The following is a 24451-nucleotide window of genomic DNA, read 5'->3' as shown; positions in this document are numbered from 1 at the left end:
ATTCACAGGACTAAAGGAAAGTAACCGTCTTAGTTTAATTATAAATTAAAATTTAAGAAAAGCAAACTAGCGTCAAGAACATTATAATTTTCGAACAAGGGTTTTTTGGCTGAAATTCAAACGGACAACGGCTAAAAAGGGAGCTTTACAACACTGTTGGTGAAATACCGCATTTCCAACGATAGATACTAGAAAGTGTGCGATAGCCGATCCGAAAGGGGCACACTGATTCAGCTGACGCTTGTCGCAAAATTCATTTTGACATTTAAAAAATCGAACGGTTTCGGCGCGTTCTCCGCTTTGTGCTTGATTTTCGTGCACTCGATGGGCAAGATCAAGAATTGAACGCCGTTTCTCTTGCGAATTGTGTGGATCTCCGTTCAAGTGGCCGTATTCAGTAGATCGTTCGTGGGCATTTCAGGCAATTCGAGGAACAAGGAATTTTTGCAACTCCAGTCGAACGTGCAGTGCAAAAGGTAGTCCCCAAAAAGGAGATCAAGATGGCCGCAAAGATTGAGGATAAGAGCACGGATATTCCGGATCGTCTTTTCGACTCCAGCCAGCGAAAAACCTACAAGCGCATGCGTTTCTTTGGCAAGGTATGTGGGGATGCTTTCCCGTGGATGTGCGGATGCGCATGCGGATATGTCCTAGGGACCGCACTAACATTTTCACACATCCATACATCCCGGTTTTTCGTTCAGTTTTCCTTACGCCCTTCGTCGTTCTTGTTGTTCCTGTTGCTCGCTCTTGTTGTTGTTTTAAAGAGGAAGAAAGATAGAGAGCGTCTGTGAGAGGGGTTATGTGTGTGTGTGTCGCAGTTGGCAGCCAGTTGTACGATTTTTTTTTTGTTTTTTTTGGCGCGACTTCATTTTCTAAAATTCATTTACATTACTAACTATGCAAAATGTTCAATTGAGTTATTAACACCATTCTTTATTTAGAAATACAATTTTAACTAACAACTTTAGTAAATATTTGCTTACTTTTGGAACCTATCTTTGAACATTGCAAATGCTTTTAAAAAGAATGAAATACATGTGTTTCTAAAAAATATATAGTAAAAAAAACCACTTTAAAATTTGACCTTTATTTTTACTCCAAAAATGTTTCAAAGTACATTGTCCATTGTTATTTTTTCTTCTAAATATACAAACAAAATGTTCGCAGGGCGGCTTTGCAAAATGTTACGAGATTATCGATGTGGAAACCGACGACGTCTTCGCCGGCAAGATCGTGTCCAAGAAGCTGATGATCAAGCACAACCAGAAGGAGAAGACCGCCCAGGAGATAACCATTCACCGCAGCCTGAGTCATCCGAACATTGTCAAGTTCCACAGCTTCTTTGAGGATGTGCAAAACATCTACATTGTGCTGGAGCTGTGCAAGAAAAGAGTGAGTTTCAATTGCCCACGGATAAATAATGTCATGACTATAACCTCTCCGATTTGCAGTCCATGATGGAGCTGCACAAACGCAGGAAAAGTATTACGGAATTTGAATGCCGCTACTACATTTACCAGATTATCCAGGGCGTAAAGTACCTGCACGATAGCCGCATCATCCATCGTGATCTGAAGCTGGGCAATCTCTTCCTCAACGATCTGTTGCACGTGAAGATCGGGGATTTCGGCCTGGCCACGCGCATCGAATACGAGGGCGAACGGAAGAAGACCTTGTGCGGCACGCCCAACTATATCGCTCCGGAGATCCTAACCAAGAAGGGGCACTCGTTCGAGGTGGACATCTGGTCGATTGGCTGCGTCATGTACACGCTGCTGGTGGGCCAGCCGCCGTTCGAGACCAAGACTCTGAAGGACACATACTCGAAGATTAAGAAGTGCGAATACCGCGTGCCTAGCTATCTAAGGAAGCCGGCGGCGGACATGGTTATTGCCATGCTGCAACCTAATCCGGAGAGCCGTCCTGCGATTGGGCAGCTTCTGAACTTCGAATTCCTGAAGGGTTCCAAGGTGCCCATGTTCTTGCCCAGCTCTTGTTTGACAATGGCGCCACGTATCGGCAGCAACGACACTATCGAAGACTCTGGTCACCGCAAGCCGCTAAGTGAGATGAACGGCATCAGGCCGGACGACACCCGTCTGGAGTCGACCTTCCTCAAGGCCAATCTGCACGACGCCATCACCGCCTCGGCGCAGGTGTGTCGCCACAGTGAGGACTATCGCAGCGATATCGAGAGCCTGCACCAGCAGCTCACTAATCTCATCAACGGCAAGGTAAATGCTTCATTTGGTTTAATTTTTTAAATCAGAATATAGTAAAGGATTAATTATTTTCTAAGTATTTACTACATTTTATTGATACAAGATAATCCAAACTTTGCAAAAAAAAAAAAAAAAACACTAAAATCTTTATATTTTAGCCGAGAATTTTGCAAGGCAACCTGGGCGACGAGAACACCGATCCTGCAGCACAGCCGCTTTTCTGGATATCCAAGTGGGTTGACTATAGCGACAAGTATGGCTTCGGCTACCAGCTCTGCGATGAGGGTATCGGCGTGATGTTTAACGACACCACAAAGCTGATCCTGTTGCCTAATCAGATCAACGTCCACTTCATCGACAAAGACGGCAAGGAAAGCTACATGACCACCACGGATTACTGCAAGACGCTCGATAAGAAAATGAAGCTGCTGTCCTACTTCAAGCGCTATATGATCGAGCATTTGGTAAAGGCTGGCGCCAACAATGTGAACATCGAGAGCGATCAGATCTCGCGTATGCCGCATCTACATTCCTGGTTCCGCACAACATGTGCCGTGGTCATGCATCTGACCAACGGATCCGTGCAGGTAAAGCCTTAAAATATATGTCGAAAGTACGTATTAGATCTTAACCAACTACTTTCCTCGCTCCTTCAGCTCAACTTCTCGGACCACATGAAGCTTATCCTCTGTCCGCGCATGAGTGCCATTACCTATATGGATCAAGAAAAGAATTTCCGCACATACCGATTTTCGACCATCGTGGAGAACGGCGTGTCTAAAGACTTGTACCAGAAAATCCGCTATGCCCAGGAGAAACTTAGGAAAATGCTGGAGAAGATGTTTATTTAAATATAGCCGGCAACTATCATTATAGGGGCGAATGTTAGTTTATGCTAATCCACGAATGCCCTGGTTAACTTCTCATTTATTCCCAAACAGATCCTTCCACATGCATTTTAAAATTGTAGTTTCTGTTCAAATTAATGATTGTTCGATGTTTTAGTTTTTATTTGTTTTCGCCCTTCATCGTTCATTTACTGGTTAAGTTGTATTCATCACAAATGTAAAGCCACTCCTTATATAAATATAAGATAATCAACGAATGCCTAGCTAACTTAACTTATAGCCCAAGTGGATCCTATTCCAGGCATTTCCAAATTTGTAGTTTCTGTTCAAATTGATGGATGGCCGTTGTTTCGGATTTTATTTATTGTATTTATTGTCAATGTTGGGACATTCTTTAAACATATATAAATATAACGTTTTAATGGCTTTCGTACACGATCACTTAATAAAATTATAAAGAATTAAAATTAATTTTTTTTTCTGATTTTCAATTCAACCAGCTGACTGATATCGACAATTAATTGCTGGGTACTTTATGAACCTTGTGAACCTAGTGTAATAATTTCAGTTTGTAATGTGCCACAGCGCGCTTAAATATAATAAATATTTTCACTACAAATGCAACGTGTGAAAATGCTTTTCAGGACAATTATATTCTAATAAGTGTTGGCCACGCGTACGTTTCGTGATAAAAACAATTTGTAATTTTATTTAAAGAAAAAAAAATCATTTAATTCTAAGACCTTTTTAAAGAAATGAAAAATTTTGACAAAAATGTATGAAAAATTATTGTAATAATTCCTATTATATATTAAAAATAATTTTTTTAAATGTAACGGATCATGACTAATTTTATAATTCTTCATGCATCCATAACTTAATTATTACCTAGCAACTTAATTATATTTGATACAGTTGATAAGAACTTTGAACTAATAAGCCGTTGCAGCAGTGTTACTTTACAACACTGATATATCACTATTATAAAGCCAGCGGTAATTGAAGGTAACACTGCCACGATGATTTGGTCACTCTAATCAGCATATTGATTTTATTTTCCTGAAAATTAAAGATTCCAATACGTACACACCAGCTGAAAGGCCGAACAAGTCTCAATATTTAGATGCAATTAGTGCCGAGGCGGACATAAATCCTCGACATGGGTGACAACGAACAGAAGGCGCTCCAGCTAATGGCCGAGGCGGAGAAGAAGTTGACTCAACAAAAGGGTTTTCTGGGATCGCTATTCGGGTTCGTATATGCAAAATTTCGCAATGGAGGGGTGGGGAAGTAAACGGGCTTTGTTCCTGGTCTAGCTTTCTATTTCCACATTTTCTGTTGCTCCAGATGCTATACTAAATAGTACAATGACCGTTCCAATATATTTACTATAGTACCTTACACCTACTCACGATAATACGTATACGTAGATGTTTACTCTACGCCTCCACTAAGAAAAGAAAATAAGGCAAAAGTAAACTGATAATAAATTTGAGATATGTATTACATGAAATATGCAAAATATTGATAAGCAAGCCCAGTTAAGGCCTGCATGTATTGGCATTGGTTAAAATATACGCATGAGCTTACTCCCACATTGTTTATGATGAATCATAGTGTTCAAAAGTCAACTATCAAAAACAAAGTGGGATAAAAGAAATCGATATAGACATTAAAATTTAAAATGGATTTGATTTCATGCCGGTAAACACAACAATAACTTTCCAGAATATGATTTGAAAAATGAAATATTTTCTTATTCTTTGAAACATTATTGTTATGAAAAACTCTTTAAATGGTATTTGAAACTACATTATACAAAAAAATCTTTTTTTTTGTAAACATGTATATATGGACCTTACTTCACATTTTACGCTAGTTGAAATATTTATTTTTGTATTTATGCAATATTTTAGCGGCTCCAACAAGGTGGAGGACGCCATCGAATGCTACCAAAGGGCGGGCAACATGTTCAAGATGTCCAAGAACTGGACAAAGGCCGGCGAGTGCTTCTGCGAGGCGGCTACACTTCATGCCCGGGCTGGAAGCCGGCACGATGCCGGAACCTGCTACGTGGACGCCTCCAACTGCTACAAAAAGGTGGACGTGGAGAGCGCCGTCAATTGTCTGATGAAGTCCATCGACATCTACACGGATATGGGCCGCTTCACGATGGCCGCCAAACATCACCAGAGCATCGCCGAGATGTACGAAAGTGATCCCAATACTCTGGTTGGTTTAAATCTTTCTAAAGAGATCAATACATATTTATTTGGTATTTCCCATTCTCCAGGCCAAGTCCGTTCAGCACTACGAACAGGCAGCTGATTATTTCAAGGGAGAGGAGTCGGTCAGTTCGGCCAACAAGTGCATGCTGAAGGTGGCCCAGTACGCCGCCCAGCTGGAGGACTACGAAAAAGCAATATCCATTTACGAACAGGTGGCCGCCTTCTCGCTGGAGAGCTCTCTGCTCAAGTACAGTGCCAAGGAGTACTTCTTCAGGGCCGCCCTCTGTCACCTGAGTGTGGACCTTCTGAACGCCCAGCATGCTATCGAGAAGTATGCGCAGCAGTACCCAGCATTCCAGGACTCGCGAGAGTTCAAGCTCATCAAGGTGAGTTATCATTCCATTTGGGTTTTTTTTTATATAATTATTCTATCTGATTAACTTTCCATTCATATCCTCAACCCTTAATATTGTGTGGATTTTTGTTTTCATATAGTTAATAACTTTGCATTCTTCTCCTTAATCCTTAATATTGTAAATAAAACCTCTATCAAAAATTAATAGATTGATATACAAGATATATACAAGAAATTACCTATAAAATGTGTATAACTTTATATATCAAATAATCTCATTTATTAGCTATTAGCACATTAAGTAATTGATTATATAGTAACTGAAAATATAATATTGTATTTAAACAGCCTCCATTAAAAGAAAATAATAATTCGATTAAAAATTGTTTCTAATTACTAATAATACCATTTTTTGTTACAGGTGTTGTGCGAGCATCTCGAGGAACAGAACATCGAGGGATTCACAGAGGCCGTCAAGGATTACGACAGCATCTCTCGGTTGGATCAGTGGTACACCACTATCTTACTACGAATCAAAAAGGCTGCAGACGAAGACCCCGACCTGCGATAAAATAATCAATTACACTTTCTGATGAAGTCGCGTACACATTTATTAAATGCTTTATTCGGTTCGGATATTAATATACCTACATATATATAACTAAATGAAAATTAATTAAACGTGTTGCATTGCTAAACCTGAAAGCACCCAAAAGACAGCCTGCTTAACCGCGTGAATTGAACTTACTGAATAGTCCATATACCCGAATTCTAGAGGTTAAATTAACGCTTATGCAACGAATGAAAAATCAGCAGAAGCCACGGTTCATCTTGCGTTACTAAGTGCTATTCTATTAAATCTTATTGTTTTTAATATGGAGTGATTAGAGGTGTTATGTTTGCCTGTTCTTGCGTTATTCTTGTTATTTGTGTAAGTAGCCAATCATTAAGTTAGCTGCTGTTTTATTTGGATGCGTAAAATACCCTATAGAAATCCGTATCCATAATACTATAACTATTGATATCTTTCATTCTATGTGTGTACTGTGTTAGATTATTTTGAGATTAATTGAAAAGTCCTTGGTAGTGAGCGAACATGAATTACAACCAAATTATAATTCGATTTACTGCACACAAAATTAAAACATGCAGTTTTAGATTGTACGCATATACACAACCTATAAATAAAATATATGTCCATATAAACATAAACAATTATCCCTATAAATATTCAAATTAGGAAACGGAATTCAAATAAATACTTGAGGGTCACATTTATAGGAAATTCCATCTCGCAAAATTTTTAAAAATGTTTAGTAGATCAACTTCCTATAAACATGTACGAAAAAGTTATAATCCAATAAATAAAATTACGACGGAGCTGAGAAGATTACTCGGGCGCTGAGGCCGAAACAAAATATCAATTTATTGAATGAATATCTCCAGGAAACACACAACACAACTAAAACTCAGAACACATTTAATTAATACCAATGCAAGGATCTAGGTAATGCCTCTATGCATGCATTACCTTAGATATTTCCAAATAAAATACTTTAATAAAGTTACATGCTTGGATTAATCCTGTCATCCTGTCTTCGTATCCAACGATTTTTGTCAATATACGCACAACCAATCCAGCCACATCCATTGTCTTTCTCTTTAACAATGAAAATACACCCTTACCTATGTAACTTTTGATATGATGTTTAATATCGTCCATAGCATAGTTTGCACAGTGGGCCGTTGGAAAAACCTTATTATTTGAATTATTTATTATTATTTTTAGTGAAATTTTATACAACTAGAGGCCTTAAGCTAATCTCGATTAGTCTTGTAGAGCCACTTGATAATTTCGACTTAGGCACTATCCATATATTTCGTAATCATTTTTTCCGATTTCAGTACTAATGTTATATATCACAAGTTACTAAAATAAGAAATCATACATAATGTTTTTTGAAGATCAATTCGTTGACACTTCTCCCCTCCATGATTTCTTAATATATGGTCAGTCCCTTAATCTTGATATCATCTCATCATTATAAGTTTTTAGAAGATTATTTATTACCAATATTTTAGTTGGTATTTTTAAGTCACGTTGTCTGAACATAAGTGAAACTAGGTTGAAATGTCACTACCTTTGGGATTAGGAGCTGAGCTGTTAGTCTAGGTGCTGCTCAGAGATGTCAACCAGTTTCCATTTCGATCTGATGAACATATCAGCTGCAACATAGTAGTATTTCCACCTGATCGTGCGAACTGAGCCACTTTTGCGAACGTCATTGTCAAGAGCAACAGACAAAGGCCTGTGCCCACATTAATGTCGGAATTCTCTCGCTCTGGCTCTCTGAATCCCCAGGTCTGAATCCGAACCGATCGGGGTCTCTGATTCAGAGTCGGACTCTCGCGGCGATGACGACGAGACGAGATGAATTGACCATATCAGTGCTCTGGAGGGTCGATGGAGCGATCTCTCAGTCAACTTGCCAATGTACGTGCGTTAGGTTCACTTTTTGTGGGGAGTGGTACTAGATCTCCCATCGAGTTCTTCGCAAAATCACCAGTGGCTAATTCCAGAAATTAAAATAATAAATAAATGGAATTATATAAACGCAAAACCAATACGCGAGCACATATACGTATACCCTCCTGCTGACGGAGTATTTGTATATCTGTGGAATTCCCAGTGCATTCCGGTTTTTTGAATAACATCCAACCAACAACCGTGTCTATATAAACGTCGCTTCGGCAGAGAGTCACACTGAAATACCGACATCGAAAAACCCCCAAAAAACGTCAATAAAAAGGAAAAAACTCTCAATAATTAATGCACACCCACATGATTAAGAAAAAGTGTGATTCCAGTCGTGTACTTAATCTGTAATAAAACATATTAAAACCGTGCGGTTAAATAATTCTTAAACGAACTTTTCCTTCCAGCCAAAAAATGCTTAGAACAGGTAAAACCAATGGACTATTAATTATGGGATATTCCAGACTGCATATTGGGCTTACAGCCAATCAATATGCTTATTCAATAATTTACAAGTACTCGTGTGTGCACTGCAAACATACATATATTGGAGAATATTAGGTACATATGTACACATGTTTAAGGTCGCCCACGGATCATCGCTATCAGTAGGAAAATGCTTGAGCAATGAATTGTTTACGCATCGGGGAATATACTATAGCAACTCACGGCAGTGTTTTTATAATTTTATTAGATTTCATTAACCCGGAAATGTCTATGTATTGTCAGAGAGGAACTGGCAAAACCTAGTGTAATTAGTCAGTGAAAAATATTATTATTCGATGAAATATAATTTACAAAGTTTTGTGGAGTAAACAAATGATTTACTCAGATAATTGTTTATAATATAATTTCATAGCCAAACTTAAGATATTTACTGAATATTAATAACCAGTCAAGGGTCGAATGTTTAGGTATACAAAATTAATTATAATAAAAATACAATGCAGCAGCATTTGTATGCGTTTTTTATCGTTGTATAAGAAGATTTTGCTGTAATTATATCCCATTTAACTCTTTGAATAATGTATTAAAACTTGAACATTTAAAATCTCAAGGTTCTCTTTTAAGTATAATGCCAAATACAGTTGGTTTCCAATTTTTAAAAAAGATAATAATTTCAGATCGCATGATGATAAGGATCTCCTTGGTTTTGGGGATGATCTTCCTCTGCGCCGCGAATCCCCAAAGCAGCAATGGCCTCCCCCAACTGTCGGTGGGATCTCCCCTTACCGCTTTGACGGATCCCGCGGCTTTCGAGCGTGCAGGTAGCCCCATCCAGTCCATGCGGAGCGACTTCGGCACCGATGTCCTGATCAGCATTTCGCAGGGAGTCCAGGTCTTCGCGCTCGATCTCCTCCAGCGCATATCCATCGAGGTGGAGGAGTCCAACCGGGACTTCATGATATCGCCCTTCTCCATATGGTCACTCCTTGTGCTCCTGTACGAAGGATCCAATGGAGAAACCTACAACCAGCTGGGTCGCGTCCTGCGGATCAATGTGGAGGGCGAAAAACTGCGTGGGGCGTACAAGGTGTGGAGCTCATTTCTCAAGTGAGTAAAAAATGTAATTAACTTTCATACTTTTTATTAACCCCTAGGCTTCTTTTGTCCTTTAAAGCACGACCACCCCCACCATCGAGGTGGCCACCCTGCAGGCCATTTACACCGACAAGGATTATCCCATCAAGAACAACTACCGGGATACCATCCAAAACTACAATGTGCAGCCCGTGGTGGTGGACTTCTACAGCCCGGATTCGGTGGTGGAGATAAACATGGCCACAAACCGCACCACCCGAGGCCTAATTCCGTACACCGTTCTGCCACAGGATATATATGGAGCCAGGATGTTTCTACTCTCCTCCCTTTACTTCAAGGGCCAGTGGAAGGTGGGCTTTGGCCTTGCTCTCTCCTACAGATCCTTCAATAAATCCTCTTCGATTCCAGTATCCCTTCAACGAAACCCTGACGAGAGTGGAGTCCTTTTACAACGAGAACGACCAGCCCATCACCCAGATACCCATGATGGTGCAGGAAGCGAACTTCGCCTATGCCGCCAACATAGAGGGTTTGGATGGCTATGTCCTGGAGCTGCCCTACGGCAAGCAGGACAGGCTTTCGATGATCGTGGTGCTGCCCAAGCGCGGTTTTAAGTTGAGGGACGTGGCCAACAATCTCAAGAACATAGGATTGCGACCCATCCTTCAGCGACTGGAGGCCTTCAGGAAGAAAGCCCCCGAAGACAACGAGGTGGAGGTCATGATGCCGAAGTTCGTGACATCCACGGACTTTGCGCTCAAGGAAACCCTTATTAATGTAGGTACACTTCCTTAAAAACACCATTGGTTAGAAACTGATTGTTATGTTTTTTAACTCTGATTAAACCCCTATCCAAACCTAGATGGGCGTTAAGGATCTGTTTGATGAGACTGCCGCCAACCTAGACCGCATGTCGAACGGGCTGTTCGCCAAGCAGGTGTTCCACTCCACCAAGATCATTGTGGACGAGCAGGGCACCACGGCAGGAGCAGTCACGGAGGCCTCGCTGGTCAACAAGGCCACGCCGCCCAAGTTCCAGATGAACCGTCCCTTCCAGTACATGATCGTGGAGAAGGCGACCGGTCTGATGCTCTTCGCCGGCCAAGTAAGGAACCCCAAGGCGGCTTAGAGATCAGAGCAGTGCCAGACTTTACTCACATACCACAATAAATACCTTACCTTAAGTCAAAATATGTTTACTTCTTGGTGGCCTTTCCAAATGGAATGGATTTCTCAGGGGATCTCTTTTTGTGCTTGTATAATCTCCCCCACCATATGGAATTTTATCTATGGGTGAGAAAAGGCATATGCCGATATAGTTTTATAGACTACCCAGTTGGGAATTAATTATACCTGTAAAACTCAGATCATTTAGCCACCTAGGGTGGTAACGGACTGTTATAAAGAAAAGATCGATGCTAAAATATAGAAAGCAAACTAATTTAAGGATATGAAGCAATACTTGGATTAGTCATTAAATTGTGTTAGGACTTTAAGTTTGGCAGGTAGCCGGAGAAAATGGGAAACAAATTATAAAATAAGAATTGAGACATATTTAAAGTTGACATATGTAAAAATATATTTAGAGTAATTTGGAACATGTTAGCCAACAACGTTGTGAATCTGTGAATCTACTTATTCGGTTTTGATAATATAATTATTTAGTCCTAGACAGTTATGAATGTACCTAACCAAAAATAAAATCGACATCCAAAAAATTTCTCCGCACTGTGGTAACATATCTTTATCGCTTAGAAATAGCATTGACAAGGATTAATAAATTTAACCCCCTAACTCTGTTAACCACTATTATGGGCTGGGCTGACAAAATATTTACATAAATGTTTGCAACTTTAATGAATACCCTGACGGAGCAGACCGAGGAGAAAACCAGGAAGTGATTCGAACTGTTTTTTTCCGGCGGAATGCCTAGAGACCTACTCGGTGTGTGACTGGACCAGTCGAAAGTACGATAAGTTGGAATTTATCCAGGAACTATTTATAATATGTACCCCTCACTGAAAGATGTGCTTGATGCCTATTCTCTGGTATCTTCTCCAGTTGTCCATGTATGGTTAATAAATATCTGTAACAAATTATATTAACACCTTTCTCTAAAAATTAAGTTTGGAGGGACTATACAGAAGTGGATTATCCTCAGGAAGTGGGAGGGAGTTCTGTCCGACGGGATGCATTCGAACTGAAAAATATTAAAAGGTGATTTATTTAAATTCAAATATTTTATTTTTAAATGACCTCAGGCATTTAACGTGACAGTTCGACTTTCTACTAGCAAAATAACACACTGACAATATATAAAGTCAACAAAAAGTAAGGCTGCTCATTTTACAAAATGGAAACAATTTGAAATATTAAACAAGATTATAAGCTTTAAGTTGCAAATAAGTTGCCTGTCGAATCCAATTATTATGAATGTGTCAGAATTTAGCTGAAAATGTTAAGCAATCGCTTATCTACAATGACAAAATGAAGATAAGAAGAAAACTGTAAAATGGAGGATGAAACTGATTTTGCTATCTGGCGTATTCAATGCATGGCTTGGAATATTAAACTACGCAAATCGTTATCCAAACCGGAGCTATATAAACCGTTTTTCACCCAGCTGAAGTTTTAGTTATATGAATAGAGAACTCAATAGTTAGAAATATTCTTAGTCAGCACCAGTACATCACATGATGATGAGGCTCCCATTGCTCTTGGTCTCCATTGTCCTTTTTTTGGCGCAGGAGCAATATGCCCAGTCGCCGCAGGACACCCTCTCGAAGGGAGTCGAGGATTTTTGCTTGGATCTCCTGCACCGTACAGCAGTGGGGCCCGAAAACTCCCACAAGAACTTCATGATATCGCCCTTCTCCGTGTGGTCCTTGCTGGTGCTCCTCTACGAGGGATCGGAAGGGGAAACCCTCAACCAGCTACGCCAGACCCTGCGCATCAATGTCGAGGATGAATTACTTCGCCGTTTCTACAGTGATCGGAACCGATTTCTCAAGTGATTAAATGAGGGCATAATATTAATTACATTAATAATAATTTCGGCCTTCTTATATTGATGTAAGCATCAAACATGACGATGTTGAGGTGAGCTCCCTGCTGGCCGTGTACACCGACAATAGTTATTGGATCAAAAATGGCTACCGGTATACCATCCAGAGCTACAATGCGCAGACCGAGGAGGTGGACTTCAGCAGAGCGGATACGGTGCGTCGGATCAACGATGTCATCGATCGCAGCACCCGAGGTCTCATCAAAAACCCAGTGAAGCAACAAGATGTGTATGGAGCCAAAATGTTCCTGCTTTCCACTCTTTACTTCAAGGCCTGGTGGACGGTAGGGTTTTGACTGTTCGCCTTTAACAGATCCTTTAACATATCCTGATCGATCGCAGTTCCCCTTCAAGACATCACAGACAAGGATGGGATCGTTTCACAACGAGAACGGTGCGGTTATCGCCGAAGTGCCCCTGATGCAGCAGACAGCAAACCTCGCCTTTGCCTCCAAAATCCAGGGTCTGAATGCCTTTGTTTTGGAGCTGCCCTACGGCACCGGCAAGAACCCGGCGATGATCGTGCTGCTGCCCAAGCGTGGCTTCAAATTAATCGATGTGGCCAACAATCTGAGAAACATAGGATTATGGCCCATCTTCCAGCATTTGAATGCTTTCAGAAGTAATGCCTCCGAGGACAACGAGGTGGAGGTCGTGTTGCCAAGATTCGAGATATCCACGACTTTTGATCTCAAGGAAACCCTGATCCAGGTGCGTACCTTTGCTTAAATTAATTTAAAGCTATTACCGAAATCAAAAGATTTCTAAAAATCGATCAACTAATATTATGTAAAATTTTATTCAAAATATTCTTTAAGTACATAAAGCATTCTATAAAATAACAAGAATGTACAGTTTTTGACACAAAGCCATAGAATTTGAATCTCTTTGAATCCAAAACTTTACAAAAGGTTCCTACACTTCTTAAAAACGTTTGAATATTATTTTGGTTATACAAATGCAATCTATTCTAATTATGATTTTGCCCAACAAAAACAATTTAATACCCAGATGGGCATTCGGGATCTGTTCGACGAGGGTGCCGCCAACCTAGACCGCATGTCGTCCGGATTGTTCGCCAACCTAGTGAGCCACTCCACCAAGATCATTGTGGACGAGGATGGAACCACGGCGGGAGCGGTGGCACAGGCTTCGCTGGAGAACAAGTCCTCGCCGCCCCAGTTCCAGTTGAACAGGCCCTTCATGTACCTTGTCGTGGAAAAGTCCACCGGGCTGCTCCTTTTCGCCGGCCAAGTGCAAAACCCCAAGGAGACTTAAGGATTAGAGCCTTTAACTGAATAAATACGTTATATTAAGTTTAAGCTTATTTTTTGATAGGGTTTTGCTGACTTAATGGCTGACCTAATTAATTATCAATTAATATGGGAATACAAAAATAAATAATAATAATAAAGGCTGGCTGACTTAATCAATAATCAATTAATATGGGAAAAATAGAAAAATAAATAATAATAATACCACATATTTATGCTACCTGAGATTTTAAATACGGGGTGCAACTATGCACTTTCTAACCGAAGGCGAGGATAACTTTTAATCAAGGGTGCGAACGTTAATGGCGGTTCGATTGCCTGAGAAAGATGTTTCCCACATCTTTACAAAAGTAGATTACAGTCGGCTGAAAAGACACAATTGGAGAGAATATACTGTTCTAAGAAAAGTTGAGCCCTGACTTTCTGCGCACCATGGCATGCGACTTGCATGGGCATTGGCAATAAATTGATGAACAAATTATAGATTACATTTTTGAAGGTATACATGTAGGCTAAGTGTAATGTAGATTTTGTTAAATATATGGTGAGCTTCAGTAACTGCTCTACTTTGTCTCTGCCACCTGAGTGTAATGATGGCACAATATAAGTAGGTAATAAAGGTTATCTATAATGAAACACGAAAATGAGTTTGTAAAATGCAGTTTGAAATTGATTTTGCTATCTGGTGTACTCAGAGCATGGCTTAGAATATTGAACTATACAAATCAATAACTTTTAAAGCCAACCAGAAAGTATATAAACAGGTTTTTACAGTTGCAAATAAGTCTCGGGCGCAAAACTAATTTAAGAATAAAACAGTAATAATATTCTTGATCAGCACCTGCATAACACATGATGTTGGGGCTCCCATTGCTTTTGGTCTCAATTGTCCTTTTTTTGGCGCAGGAACAATATGCCCAGTCGGCGCTGGACACCCTCTCAAAGGGAGTTGAGGATTTCTCCTTTGATCTCTTGCAACGCATTGCCGTGGAGACCCAGAAGTCAAACAAGAACTTCATGATATCGCCCTTCTCTGTGTGGTCCCTGCTGGTGCTCCTCTACGAGGGATCGGAAGGGGAAACCCTCAGCCAGCTGCGCCAGGCCTTGCGCATTAATGTGGAGGATGAAACACTGCGCAGTTTCTACAGGGCGCGGAACCAATTTCTCAAGTAAGTATCTGTAGAGGAGTTCAATTGTTATTATCAGTTTAAATTGTTAAAAACATTAAATACTGTTATAATAATATCGGGCTTCTTCTTTCAATGCAAGTACCAAAAAGGCCGGAGTCGAGGTGGGCTCGCTGCTGGCCGTGTACACCGACAAGAGTTTTTCGATCATGAAAGGCTACCGGGATACCATACAGAGCTACAGTGCTCAGACCGAGGAGGTGGACTTCAGCAGAGCGGATACGGTACGTCGGATCAACGATGCCATCGATCGCAGCACCCGAGGTCTCATAAAAAACTCTGTGAAGCAACAAGATTTGTACGGAGCCAAGATGTTCCTGCTTTCCGCCCTATACTTCAAGGGCCAGTGGACGGTAGGATTTTGACTGTTCCTTTGCACAGATATTCTTCAACATATCCTGTTCAATTGCAGTTCGCCTTCAACCCAGCGATGACAAAAATCCAACCGTTCCACAATGAGAACGGTGCTGTTGTCGCCCAGATACCCATGATGATACAGGAAGCGGCCTTCGCCTACTCCTCCAATGTACGGGGTCTGGGTGGTCAAGTTCTTGAGTTGCCGTACGGCTCGCTGGAATGGATGTCGATGATCGTGGTGCTGCCCGACCCAGGAGTTACACTGAACACCTTGGCCAATAATCTGAAGACCGTCGGACTGCAACCCATTCTTCAGGAGCTGGCTGAATACAAAACAAAGTATGGGACCGACGAGGTGGAGGTTATGGTGCCTAAGTTCGAAACAGCCACGGATATTTCACTGAAGGAAATCCTAAGCCAGGTGAGTAAAAAAGTTTTACTTTAATAGATATCCGCACGAAGTATGGTTTTCTTTAGGTAAACTTAAATTTTATTCGGGAATACCCGAATCGGGGGAAATTTAATATTCCCCTAACTAACCAATTAAAAAAAAACATAAAATATTAATCGAAATCCTACTCTTAGTTCTAAACTTTTAATATTGGTAGGCTGTTCCTAAGCAAACCTTTTTTTGGTCAATGTGTAATTCCCTAGATGGGCATCCGGGATCTATTCGATGAAAAAACCGCTAACCTGGGCCGCATGGCGCCGGGATTGTTTGCCTCGCTCTGCAAGCACTCTTCCAAGATCATCGTCAACGAGCAGGGCACCACGGCCGCAGCGGTCACGCAAGCGTCGATATTCAACAGGTTCGGTTCAACTCCAATTCTATTAAACAGGCCCTTCCAATACATGATCGTGGAGAAGGAAACTGGCCTTTTGCTCTTCGCCGGTCAAGTATGGAACCCAAAGGCTTCTTAGCAAATTGAACCAGTTCATACCCGTGCCACAATAAATACGTTACTCAAAACAGTTTTATTTCTTGGTACGGCCGGCGGCCTTTTTTCCACCAACTGGTTGCTGTTTGTCTTTGCCGGCCTTGCTGGAGATGAGGGGATGTGTTTCTGTAATAAAGGGATCATGGTTAAACAGCCAATTCAAGCTTCTTTAGTTGATCATACCATCGGTTGGGGCATCGGGCAGACTGACATCGTATAGCTGCATCCGTCGGCGCTTGGAAGCCATGATATCGTCATCATAGTCATGCGGATCCGAGCTGAGCATCACTGCACTGGCCTCCATTCCGTCCTGCCCAGCCCAGCCGTCTTCGGGATCCTCCACCTCCGGTGCCATCGGCAGAAACTGAAGTGCGTTCTCGTCCTCGCCCTCCTCGTCGGAGGAGCAAAAGGCAGCGACTGGCTCCACCTTCTGCACATCCACCTCGATTTCCTCGTCCTGCTGAGCGTCTGCGTTTAGATCCACCGACTTGTCCTCGTCCGCGATGTCGAACTCCGACTCTCGCTCCTCGTACTCTACATTTTCATCCAATTCTTTAAAATCTGGTGCAAAGGCCGACCAGTTTTCCACTTGATTTTGAGCCCAAATGGAGACCAGTCCAGAGCTGATGCTGGCGATGATGGGGCGCACAGGATGCCACACTACATCCAAGAGCAGCTCACCCTTGGTGCCGTGTAGGATCTTAACAAGGTTGCCAATGGACTTCTCCCAAATGTAGAGAGCATGCTGGCGAGCACTGCCTGCGCAAATGTACTCCCCATCGCCGGAAAAGCAGCATTTCTTCCAAGTGGTTCTAAGAGGAGTCGAATTGTTTAATAATTAGGTATACTCTTAGTTAAATTGAACAGTTACTTGTTGACCAAATCCTGCAGCTTTTGTATAGGTTCCGGCTCGCCGTCTTTGCCCAGGGTGATGATTTCCTTTGAGTCGTAAACGCGAATAACTCGATCAGAGGTGTTAATAAGAAATGCGCTTTAAAAAAGAGTTCAAATGATGTTAATTCCCCTTATAAACTATAAAATTATATCTATTTTTTCACTTACTCTCCACGCCTAGCGAATTCAATGCTTTTTACTGCCGTCGCACTCGAGGTGCCCACAATAATGCGAAAACTGGCCACCACCTCGAAGGTTTCCACATCCAAGACGAGTATTTTTCCCTTGGCATTGCCTGTGTAGATGTGCTTGCCTCTGCGATCGAACGAAGCCACTATGTTCAAGTCGCCCTGGGAAAAACAAGAACTTAAAGAATGACACTACAAATGGGATAGCCAAACAAACATCTGAGTCTAAGGGCAGGCAGCGATGGGATCCGCCGATCTCCACCAGAACGGCGGCATATCGCATGGGGCAGACCAGAAGTCGGTTGTCATTGCGCGGATCGAACTGGACTTTCAGCACGGGCGAGGGAAATCTGTACTTGTGCTCCAGTTCGCCGGTTAGCACGTCCCAAATGCAGACATTGTTGTCCGTGGATGCCGAAAGTAGCTGAAATGGAATGGAAAATTAAAACAACTAAAGAGTATTAAGAATTGGGACTAACTTTATGACCATTCCGGGTCCAACTGAGACTGCAGACGGGGTGCACATGGGCTGAAATAATCTTGGCAATGCCCCGCGTCAGGAAATCCCAAATTACAATTCGGCCATCATTACAGCCAACGGCCAAAAGGGTTCCGTATTTGTTAAAGGCACACGTCACAGCTAGTGATATGCAGTCCAGAGAGCCATCGAACTCCTCGGGGTAGTTCTGTCCAAAAGATTCTAAGCAAATTGATTGTTACTTATGGAAAACATTAAAATTTCGCGCGTTTCTCACCTAGCAGCTCCAAATTCATTTTTGTTTACTATCTTCTTCTTCCAAAATGGCAGCTGCAATTCACAGGAAACTGTTATAACATGAAATGTTAATTAACATAGATACAGTCCATTCGATAGTTACCTTATTTTTTATTTAAGACTTTAAATAAATTTGATTCTATATCTTAGCCTTTGAATAATAATAATTGTCATTAAATGAAAAACAAATAAAATGAAATAGGTCTTTTAGTACACTGGTCCTTACATTAATTAATTATTTACTAAAAGAATTAAATTATTTTAGCATTTCAGAATCTATAAGCGAATGCTCACAATTTCTTGGAGATGTTTATGATACTTGCCATTTACAAACATTCTAATATGGTAAGCAATACGAGAATATTGCATTATAATAATCAACATATTTAATTATGTTTCAGCGTTATATTCACATACTAAACATGTATAGAGTCAACAAAAATTAATTACAAATAATTAAGTAATTAAGGTAATTTAGTAAATCAGTTAAATCTTTTAAAGTTTAAATTGTAAAGTAAAAGTTTTTGTAAGTTAAATTTATAAATTAAGTATAGTTTTCTTTAATACTAATTTAAAAGTTTTGTTATGACTGTTATATATTAATCAAGCTAATGTCTCTAATCGTGTTTTCTCCACCACGTATGATAGTGTCATACACAGACCTTTAAACTTTTGAGATATCGATAGTGTCGTCGGAGTTTTTCCACCTCTATTTTTTGAGCTCTGTGCACGTTGTATGTGAAAAATTTATGCAGATGTATTCGCCAATTGTAACCAAGCCCGGATTGTGAAATTGCAAGCAGACGTGTAGCAGCATAATAAGTGCATTTATTTCGCCGAGCCAAAGTTTCGAATATCGTAATTTCGGGGACATTTTAACCGTGGCACGCGATTGTGTCAACGTCACCTTTGGAGCACTCGCTCTCGCTCGCTCTTACTCCCCCTCTCGCTGCCAATTTTTTGCATGCCCTCTCTCGCTTGCTCCCAAAAGCTTAACGGTTGGAGTGAAATAATGAAATAACCGAGTTTCGACTTTCGTTAGGATCAGAAGTGCGGGGCTTGAATGTTAAAATTACTTTTAGTTTCAAACTGTTTTCAACTCCGTTTTTGAGGTTTTCCAGTTGGCCAGCGAGAAAGAGAGGGAGTATGCAAACGCAATTACGGTGCTCGCGCTCTGCTTGTGCTTTTCACTCGGCTCTCTCTTTTCCCCCGACCGTATTTACTGTGTGTGTGTGTACATGGTTATTTTAAAGGTTTTAACAAATTGCAGTGTATTCATCGCCAGCCACGTTAAAAGGAAGAACGTGTATGTGAATACGACCAGCAGAGAAGCTAAAAGAAGGATTCAGGAGCCCGAAATTCTCAATCCCCATCCCACACAGGCACATAAAAGCAAGCAACGAGCAATATGTCTGGAGAGGAAACGTCTGCCGATCGCAATGTCGAGATCTGGAAAATCAAGAAGCTCATCAAGAGCCTGGAAATGGCCCGCGGGTGAGTTATCTCTATCGATATCGATGTAAAGTCCTTTCCCCCATCTCTTTTGTGTGTGGGGTATACATAAAAACAACAACATGGGGGTGGAAGTGGGCGTAGTGTTAGTGGGTGGGTGCGTGGGGGAGTAGTGAGTACAACCACCTTTCCTTGTTGTTGCCGAGTGACTCTCCTTTGCATTGTTTCCAATCTCCGCAAGATCCCTCTTTTTCCCCTCCCTCTCTTTTGCATACAAGCAACACGTTTTTGTCGGGTTTTTATCAGTTCAAACTAGACTGATTGAGTGAGAGAGAGGGAGAGAAAGAGTGTGAGTGAGTAATGCGCCTCGTGGCTGTTGTGCGTGTGCGTGCGTATATGTGTGTGTTTTCCCCAAAATGGGCCAAGCTTTGTTTTTCCCCCTCTCTCACTCTGTCTCTTTCCCTCTCTCGACCCGGTCCTTACCGCTTCACTCCGCTTCAGAGTGGGTAACAAGGTCAGCAAATCGAGTGACCCCGCAGGAACATATATATGTATATTTTTTGGTACCAACACACAGTCAGAGCCAACATAATACAGCTGCCAACTGGAGTTTGCGACTCTTGCCAATTGGGGTTTAATTTGTACAGTTATCTTAGATTTTCTACTGGTTTTTATCTATTTAAAAAAAAAATACAGTGGGCAAAAAAGGTTGAACTTCTAAAACTTTAATTAAAATTTTCGCAAACTTATTTCATTTGTTCAACAATGATCTAAATATACGATTTTTAAGAAGTTAGCTTCTGCATTGTTAAGTTTAACAACGCCATGCCGTGATAACTTAAATTGTTTAAATTGAATTACAAATGGGTTATTTATAAAAATAGCGAAAAAATAAAAAGAAAACCATGAAAACATATGAATAGTAACTGCTAATTTGTTATGTAATTGTTAGGGCTTAAAATACAAATTAGTTAAAAAAGATTCCATTCGATTTTTGAATAATTTAAAAATTAAATCCAGACGGCTTTTACTTTTTATCGTTACCTTTTTATAGTGAATACTGTTAAACGACTTACTGAAATCTACAATATGTTATTCACGGTCATGTTACAGACTTTAAAAATTATGATGATTATTTGTAACGACGCGTGAATATAAATATGCCTTGCACTGTTGCTACGGCAGAAAAGCCCTTTTATTTACTAATTTCCAAGTCTCCCTTTCTCTCTTTAATTTCATTTTTTTAGCAATGGCACCAGCATGATTTCTTTGATTATTCCGCCAAAAGATCAAATATCGCGCGTCAGCAAAATGTTGGCCGATGAGTTTGGAACGGCCTCGAACATTAAGTCTCGCGTAAATCGCCTGTCCGTCCTCGGTGCCATTACGTCGGTCCAGCACAGACTCAAATTATACACCAAAGGTGAGTTTTTCGTTGGAAATTTAAACTCTAAGGCCTGTAACCCCTAATCCCTGTTCAATTTCAGTGCCTCCCAACGGTTTGGTCATCTACTGCGGTACCATTGTCACAGAGGAAGGCAAGGAGAAGAAGGTGAACATAGACTTCGAGCCATTCAAGCCCATCAACACGTCGCTGTACCTCTGCGACAACAAGTTCCACACGGAGGCCCTCACTGCCCTGCTCGCCGACGACAACAAATTCGGATTCATCGTGATGGACGGTAACGGAGCGCTGTTCGGAACCCTTCAGGGCAACACCCGCGAGGTGCTGCACAAGTTCACCGTCGATCTGCCGAAGAAGCACGGACGCGGTGGTCAGTCTGCCCTTCGTTTTGCCCGTCTTCGCATGGAGAAGCGCCACAACTACGTGCGCAAGGTCGCCGAGGTGGCCACCCAGCTCTTTATCACGAATGACAAGCCCAACATTGCCGGACTCATCCTGGCCGGTAGTGCGGACTTCAAGACCGAGCTCAGTCAGTCAGACATGTTCGATCCCGTGGGTTTTTAGCTTTCCATCCTTTGAGTCTGTGAAGTCTTTAACCTCGTTTTGTTTTGTAGCGTTTGCAAACAAAAGTAATCAAGCTGGTGGATGTGTCTTATGGCGGCGAAAACGGTTTTAACCAGGCCATCGAATTAGCAGCCGAATCGTTGCAGAACGTGAAATTCATACAGGAGAAGAAACTCATTGGTCGTTACTTTGATGAAATTTCTCAGGTGAGTTGGCAAATCAAAATCTTAAGCTTCAAAACTTGCTAGGTGTGCTTATCATAAGAAAAAATATTACGATTATGTGGTAGGATGTTTAATTGAATACACAAAATTTTTATGTTACCTATTTTAAACTTTTTGCATAGGTGGGTTGAAAAGGCTTGAAGGTTAAAGATAGTTCAAAGGTATTTTAAGGTACAGCTTTTTTTTCAAACAAAAACAACCTGTGTTAATAGAAATTAATAACAATACACGCTTTTTCGTAATGATTCATCACTTTTTGCCATTATTATTAAAATATGTCTTAGAAAATAATATATTTAAATTATAAGAATACTTATCATTAAAAAAATAATTGCAAGAATAACCATATGTTACTTCTTTATCCAATTTGTAAAGGACACTGGCAAATACTGTTTCGGAGTGGAGGATACTTTGCGGGCACTGGAACTTGGCTCGGTGGAGACCCTTATTTGTTGGGAGAACCTGGACATTCAACGTTATGTTCTCAAAAATCATGCCAACTCGACGTCAACGACAGTATTACATTTGACGCCCGAGCAGGAAAAGGACAAGTCGCACTTCACTGACAAGGAGGTGGGTACTCACGTTCAATTATAGTTATCAGATACTAACTGGTCTTTAATCTCAATAGAGCGGGGTGGAAATGGAGCTGATTGAGTCTCAGCCGCTACTGGAATGGCTGGCAAACAACTACAAAATGTTCGGCGCCACACTGGAGATTATCACGGACAAGTCCCAGGAGGGAAGTCAGTTCGTGCGAGGTTTCGGTGGAATCGGCGGTAAGTGTTCAAGACATTGTCTTCATACCCCACAGATTAGCTGGCTAGCGGTAGCTCGAAATATTTTTCTAAACAAATGCTGCAACTATTTCCATTCCTCTTCCCTCATGCTGCTTTCACACGGTCGTCAACGCTATAATGTAAACTTAAACCTTAAACTTGATACCTCGATTTTATGTGTAGGCATTTTGCGCTATAAAGTAGATTTCCAATCCCTACAGGCCGACGAGCCGCTGGAGGACGTCGATCTCGATGACTATTAAGCCGGGTGGGGCTGCGAACGTGTCTCGATCATGCGTTACATACATAATAAACCAGTACTTTTTGGGAAACCTCGTAAAGCAAAACGTTCAAATTGATTAGGAACCAATTTACTTGCCACATAGTTTTACCTATGTTCAGCGTAGTCGTTCAATATTTATCACCAATAGGGTCCCCTCATCAGTCGGATGGTGCATTTCCTTGTCGATCAGATCATCGTGTATCTAGATATGTACCTATACGTTTTACCAAATTTTTAAATTAGTCGTGCACCAAGCGGAACCGAGTGCGAGATTATTTTTAAGCAAAAAATTAAATTCGTATTTCGTATTCGTAATTCGTAATTCAATTGTCATGCATAAGAGATATCGCATTCTCTATTCACCTTGTTCGATTTCGACTGCGGACTTAGGAAGCATAAGATCTGCAGTGGACATGCCGCTGAAAAGTTTCGAACGTATCTGCATTTTCCCTATTCAAATTACAACCGAGTGTTATAAGAAAGTATACAAATCTAATCCATAAAACTGTAATAAAAATTAAACCAGAAATAAAACACCACACATAATGAGGATGAATATCCGTTTACATTCAATCGCGAAAACTACACGGGCTCATATACTATTTATGAATTAGTAAATGAAAGTATAATGTCTCAGGAGGTGAGAGCCTGATGTTCAGTTATTTTTATATTATTTGGATTATCTGTTAAGATTTTTGTTCTTTTTCATTTCTTCAATATCTGCTTTTGTTCTTTAAGCGATTTTGTTTGTTTATGTTATTTAAATAAAATTAATTGTGCATTCGCAGGTATCTTACGCTACAAGGTGGACTTCCAGAGTATGCAGCTCGATGATTTGGACAATGACTGCTTCGACCTAGATGATTACTAGAAAATGTTTCTGTAGAAATGAATTTGCAACTACCGTCGACCGCAAACTGAAAACTGCAACTACATAAAACCAGGAAAATCAAATAGAATATTTTAATAATACGAAAAACACACAAACCTTCTTCCATTTTAACGTTGTTGGCGAAAAAAGTAAAATTTAAATTAATGCATATAAATACAAACGATATAATGTTAAATCGAGGAAAACCTATTAAAATGATACCGTTTTACGTGAACAAAAATATAACTGCTATATTTATTTTGGAATTCCACAAAAAATGTAACGCTATTTATTCGGCGGAAAGTGAAGAAAATGGGATAAGAATTTAAATAATATAGGAATGCCGTAATATATACATCAATTTAAATGATGACAATTGCTCGCTTTAATTGATAAGACTAATAACCGCAAAAAACGGAAGCATAATTCTTGGATTGATTATTGATATGATTTTCCCTAGGA

General features: G+C 40.6%; 7 protein-coding genes across 10 annotated transcripts; 6 read left to right on the top strand and 1 right to left on the bottom strand.

Annotated features, from left to right (window-relative positions):
* The first annotated feature begins 236 nt into the window (after window positions 1-236).
* Window positions 237-3544, top strand: LOC108040171 (serine/threonine-protein kinase polo). Its single transcript, XM_017117460.1, has 5 exons — window positions 237-599; window positions 1171-1395; window positions 1455-2237; window positions 2384-2812; window positions 2882-3544. The coding sequence occupies exons 1-5, from the start codon at window positions 501-503 to the stop codon at window positions 3074-3076; spliced, it is 1731 nt and encodes a 576-aa protein (XP_016972949.1). The 5' UTR covers window positions 237-500; the 3' UTR covers window positions 3077-3544.
* A 537-nt stretch (window positions 3545-4081) lies between these two features.
* On the top strand, window positions 4082-7238 carry LOC108040176 (alpha-soluble NSF attachment protein). Its single transcript, XM_017117463.2, has 4 exons — window positions 4082-4324; window positions 4990-5305; window positions 5367-5687; window positions 6078-7238. The coding sequence occupies exons 1-4, from the start codon at window positions 4233-4235 to the stop codon at window positions 6225-6227; spliced, it is 879 nt and encodes a 292-aa protein (XP_016972952.2). The 5' UTR covers window positions 4082-4232; the 3' UTR covers window positions 6228-7238.
* Window positions 7239-7928: 690 nt separating this feature from the next.
* Window positions 7929-10925, top strand: LOC108040172 (serine protease inhibitor 77Ba). 2 transcript variants are annotated; one of them, XM_017117461.2, is made up of 5 exons: window positions 7929-8150; window positions 9317-9746; window positions 9814-10084; window positions 10143-10511; window positions 10597-10925. In XM_017117461.2, the coding sequence occupies exons 1-5, from the start codon at window positions 8072-8074 to the stop codon at window positions 10861-10863; spliced, it is 1416 nt and encodes a 471-aa protein (XP_016972950.1). In that variant the 5' UTR covers window positions 7929-8071; the 3' UTR covers window positions 10864-10925. The 2 variants fall into 2 exon arrangements, with proteins under 2 accessions (XP_016972950.1, XP_016972951.1); XM_017117462.2 differs by having other exon boundaries at window positions 8072-8619.
* A 1456-nt stretch (window positions 10926-12381) lies between these two features.
* LOC108040185 (serine protease inhibitor 77Ba-like) lies at window positions 12382-14227 on the top strand. The gene is made up of 4 exons (XM_017117473.2): window positions 12382-12744; window positions 12812-13082; window positions 13141-13509; window positions 13810-14227. Exons 1-4 carry the CDS (start codon window positions 12428-12430, stop codon window positions 14074-14076), a joined length of 1224 nt encoding a protein of 407 aa, XP_016972962.1. The 5' UTR covers window positions 12382-12427; the 3' UTR covers window positions 14077-14227.
* Window positions 14228-14856: 629 nt separating this feature from the next.
* LOC108040186 (serine protease inhibitor 77Ba-like) lies at window positions 14857-16588 on the top strand. Its single transcript, XM_017117474.2, has 4 exons — window positions 14857-15241; window positions 15342-15612; window positions 15672-16037; window positions 16271-16588. The coding sequence occupies exons 1-4, from the start codon at window positions 14925-14927 to the stop codon at window positions 16535-16537; spliced, it is 1221 nt and encodes a 406-aa protein (XP_016972963.2). The 5' UTR covers window positions 14857-14924; the 3' UTR covers window positions 16538-16588.
* On the bottom strand, window positions 16573-18462 carry LOC108040183 (retinoblastoma-binding protein 5 homolog). Its single transcript, XM_017117472.1, has 7 exons — window positions 18392-18462; window positions 18116-18336; window positions 17854-18060; window positions 17617-17798; window positions 17426-17545; window positions 16738-17366; window positions 16573-16680 (listed from the first exon to the last, which is right to left on the bottom strand). The coding sequence occupies exons 1-7, from the start codon at window positions 18408-18410 to the stop codon at window positions 16592-16594; spliced, it is 1467 nt and encodes a 488-aa protein (XP_016972961.1). The 5' UTR covers window positions 18411-18462; the 3' UTR covers window positions 16573-16591.
* A 600-nt stretch (window positions 18463-19062) lies between these two features.
* Window positions 19063-24230, top strand: LOC108040187 (eukaryotic peptide chain release factor subunit 1). Of its 3 annotated transcripts, none has more exons than XM_017117475.2 (8): window positions 19063-19145; window positions 19682-19905; window positions 21111-21286; window positions 21351-21820; window positions 21883-22038; window positions 22432-22629; window positions 22688-22835; window positions 23907-24230. In XM_017117475.2, the coding sequence occupies exons 2-8, from the start codon at window positions 19820-19822 to the stop codon at window positions 23987-23989; spliced, it is 1317 nt and encodes a 438-aa protein (XP_016972964.1). In that variant the 5' UTR covers window positions 19063-19145; window positions 19682-19819; the 3' UTR covers window positions 23990-24230. The 3 variants fall into 3 exon arrangements, with proteins under 3 accessions (XP_016972964.1, XP_016972965.1, XP_016972967.1); XM_017117476.2 differs by having other exon boundaries at window positions 19105-19181; XM_017117478.2 differs by lacking the exons at window positions 19063-19145; window positions 23907-24230 and adding an exon at window positions 23019-23674.
* The last annotated feature ends 221 nt before the right edge of the window (window positions 24231-24451 follow it).

Source organism: Drosophila rhopaloa, unplaced genomic scaffold, assembly GCF_018152115.1.
Source record: "Drosophila rhopaloa isolate 14029-0021.01 unplaced genomic scaffold, ASM1815211v1 contig_47, whole genome shotgun sequence".
NCBI lineage: Eukaryota > Metazoa > Arthropoda > Insecta > Diptera > Drosophilidae > Drosophila > Drosophila rhopaloa.
This window is presented reverse-complemented; position numbering and strand designations above follow the sequence as displayed.

What these genes read in the sequence shown, in the direction of transcription:
- LOC108040183 (XM_017117472.1), bottom strand. An exon ending in GGACCCGGAATGGTCATAAA is followed by an intron (nt 18,061 to 18,115) that starts GTTAGTCCCAAT and finishes ATTCCATTTCAG; the next exon opens with CTACTTTCGGCATCCACGGA. An exon ending in GAATTCGCTAGGCGTGGAGA is followed by an intron (nt 17,546 to 17,616) that starts GTAAGTGAAAAA and finishes TCTTTTTTAAAG; the next exon opens with CGCATTTCTTATTAACACCT.
- LOC108040171 (XM_017117460.1), top strand. Translation starts at nt 501, where the DNA reads ATGGCCGCAAAGATTGAGGATAAGAGCACGGATATTCCGGATCGTCTT. An exon ending in GCATGCGTTTCTTTGGCAAG is followed by an intron (nt 600 to 1,170) that starts GTATGTGGGGAT and finishes AAATGTTCGCAG; the next exon opens with GGCGGCTTTGCAAAATGTTA. An exon ending in TGACCAACGGATCCGTGCAG is followed by an intron (nt 2,813 to 2,881) that starts GTAAAGCCTTAA and finishes TCGCTCCTTCAG; the next exon opens with CTCAACTTCTCGGACCACAT.
- LOC108040176 (XM_017117463.2), top strand. Translation starts at nt 4,233, where the DNA reads ATGGGTGACAACGAACAGAAGGCGCTCCAGCTAATGGCCGAGGCGGAG. An exon ending in AAAGTGATCCCAATACTCTG is followed by an intron (nt 5,306 to 5,366) that starts GTTGGTTTAAAT and finishes CCCATTCTCCAG; the next exon opens with GCCAAGTCCGTTCAGCACTA. An exon ending in GAGAGTTCAAGCTCATCAAG is followed by an intron (nt 5,688 to 6,077) that starts GTGAGTTATCAT and finishes TTTTTGTTACAG; the next exon opens with GTGTTGTGCGAGCATCTCGA.
- LOC108040185 (XM_017117473.2), top strand. Translation starts at nt 12,428, where the DNA reads ATGATGATGAGGCTCCCATTGCTCTTGGTCTCCATTGTCCTTTTTTTG. An exon ending in GATCGGAACCGATTTCTCAA is followed by an intron (nt 12,745 to 12,811) that starts GTGATTAAATGA and finishes TATTGATGTAAG; the next exon opens with CATCAAACATGACGATGTTG. An exon ending in TCAAGGAAACCCTGATCCAG is followed by an intron (nt 13,510 to 13,809) that starts GTGCGTACCTTT and finishes TTTAATACCCAG; the next exon opens with ATGGGCATTCGGGATCTGTT.
- LOC108040172 (XM_017117461.2), top strand. Translation starts at nt 8,072, where the DNA reads ATGACGACGAGACGAGATGAATTGACCATATCAGTGCTCTGGAGGGTC. An exon ending in CTCTCAGTCAACTTGCCAAT is followed by an intron (nt 8,151 to 9,316) that starts GTACGTGCGTTA and finishes TAATAATTTCAG; the next exon opens with ATCGCATGATGATAAGGATC. An exon ending in GTGTGGAGCTCATTTCTCAA is followed by an intron (nt 9,747 to 9,813) that starts GTGAGTAAAAAA and finishes TGTCCTTTAAAG; the next exon opens with CACGACCACCCCCACCATCG.
- LOC108040187 (XM_017117475.2), top strand. Translation starts at nt 19,820, where the DNA reads ATGTCTGGAGAGGAAACGTCTGCCGATCGCAATGTCGAGATCTGGAAA. An exon ending in AGCCTGGAAATGGCCCGCGG is followed by an intron (nt 19,906 to 21,110) that starts GTGAGTTATCTC and finishes TCATTTTTTTAG; the next exon opens with CAATGGCACCAGCATGATTT. An exon ending in CGCACTTCACTGACAAGGAG is followed by an intron (nt 22,630 to 22,687) that starts GTGGGTACTCAC and finishes TAATCTCAATAG; the next exon opens with AGCGGGGTGGAAATGGAGCT.
- LOC108040186 (XM_017117474.2), top strand. Translation starts at nt 14,925, where the DNA reads ATGATGTTGGGGCTCCCATTGCTTTTGGTCTCAATTGTCCTTTTTTTG. An exon ending in GCGCGGAACCAATTTCTCAA is followed by an intron (nt 15,242 to 15,341) that starts GTAAGTATCTGT and finishes TTTCAATGCAAG; the next exon opens with TACCAAAAAGGCCGGAGTCG. An exon ending in TGAAGGAAATCCTAAGCCAG is followed by an intron (nt 16,038 to 16,270) that starts GTGAGTAAAAAA and finishes GTAATTCCCTAG; the next exon opens with ATGGGCATCCGGGATCTATT.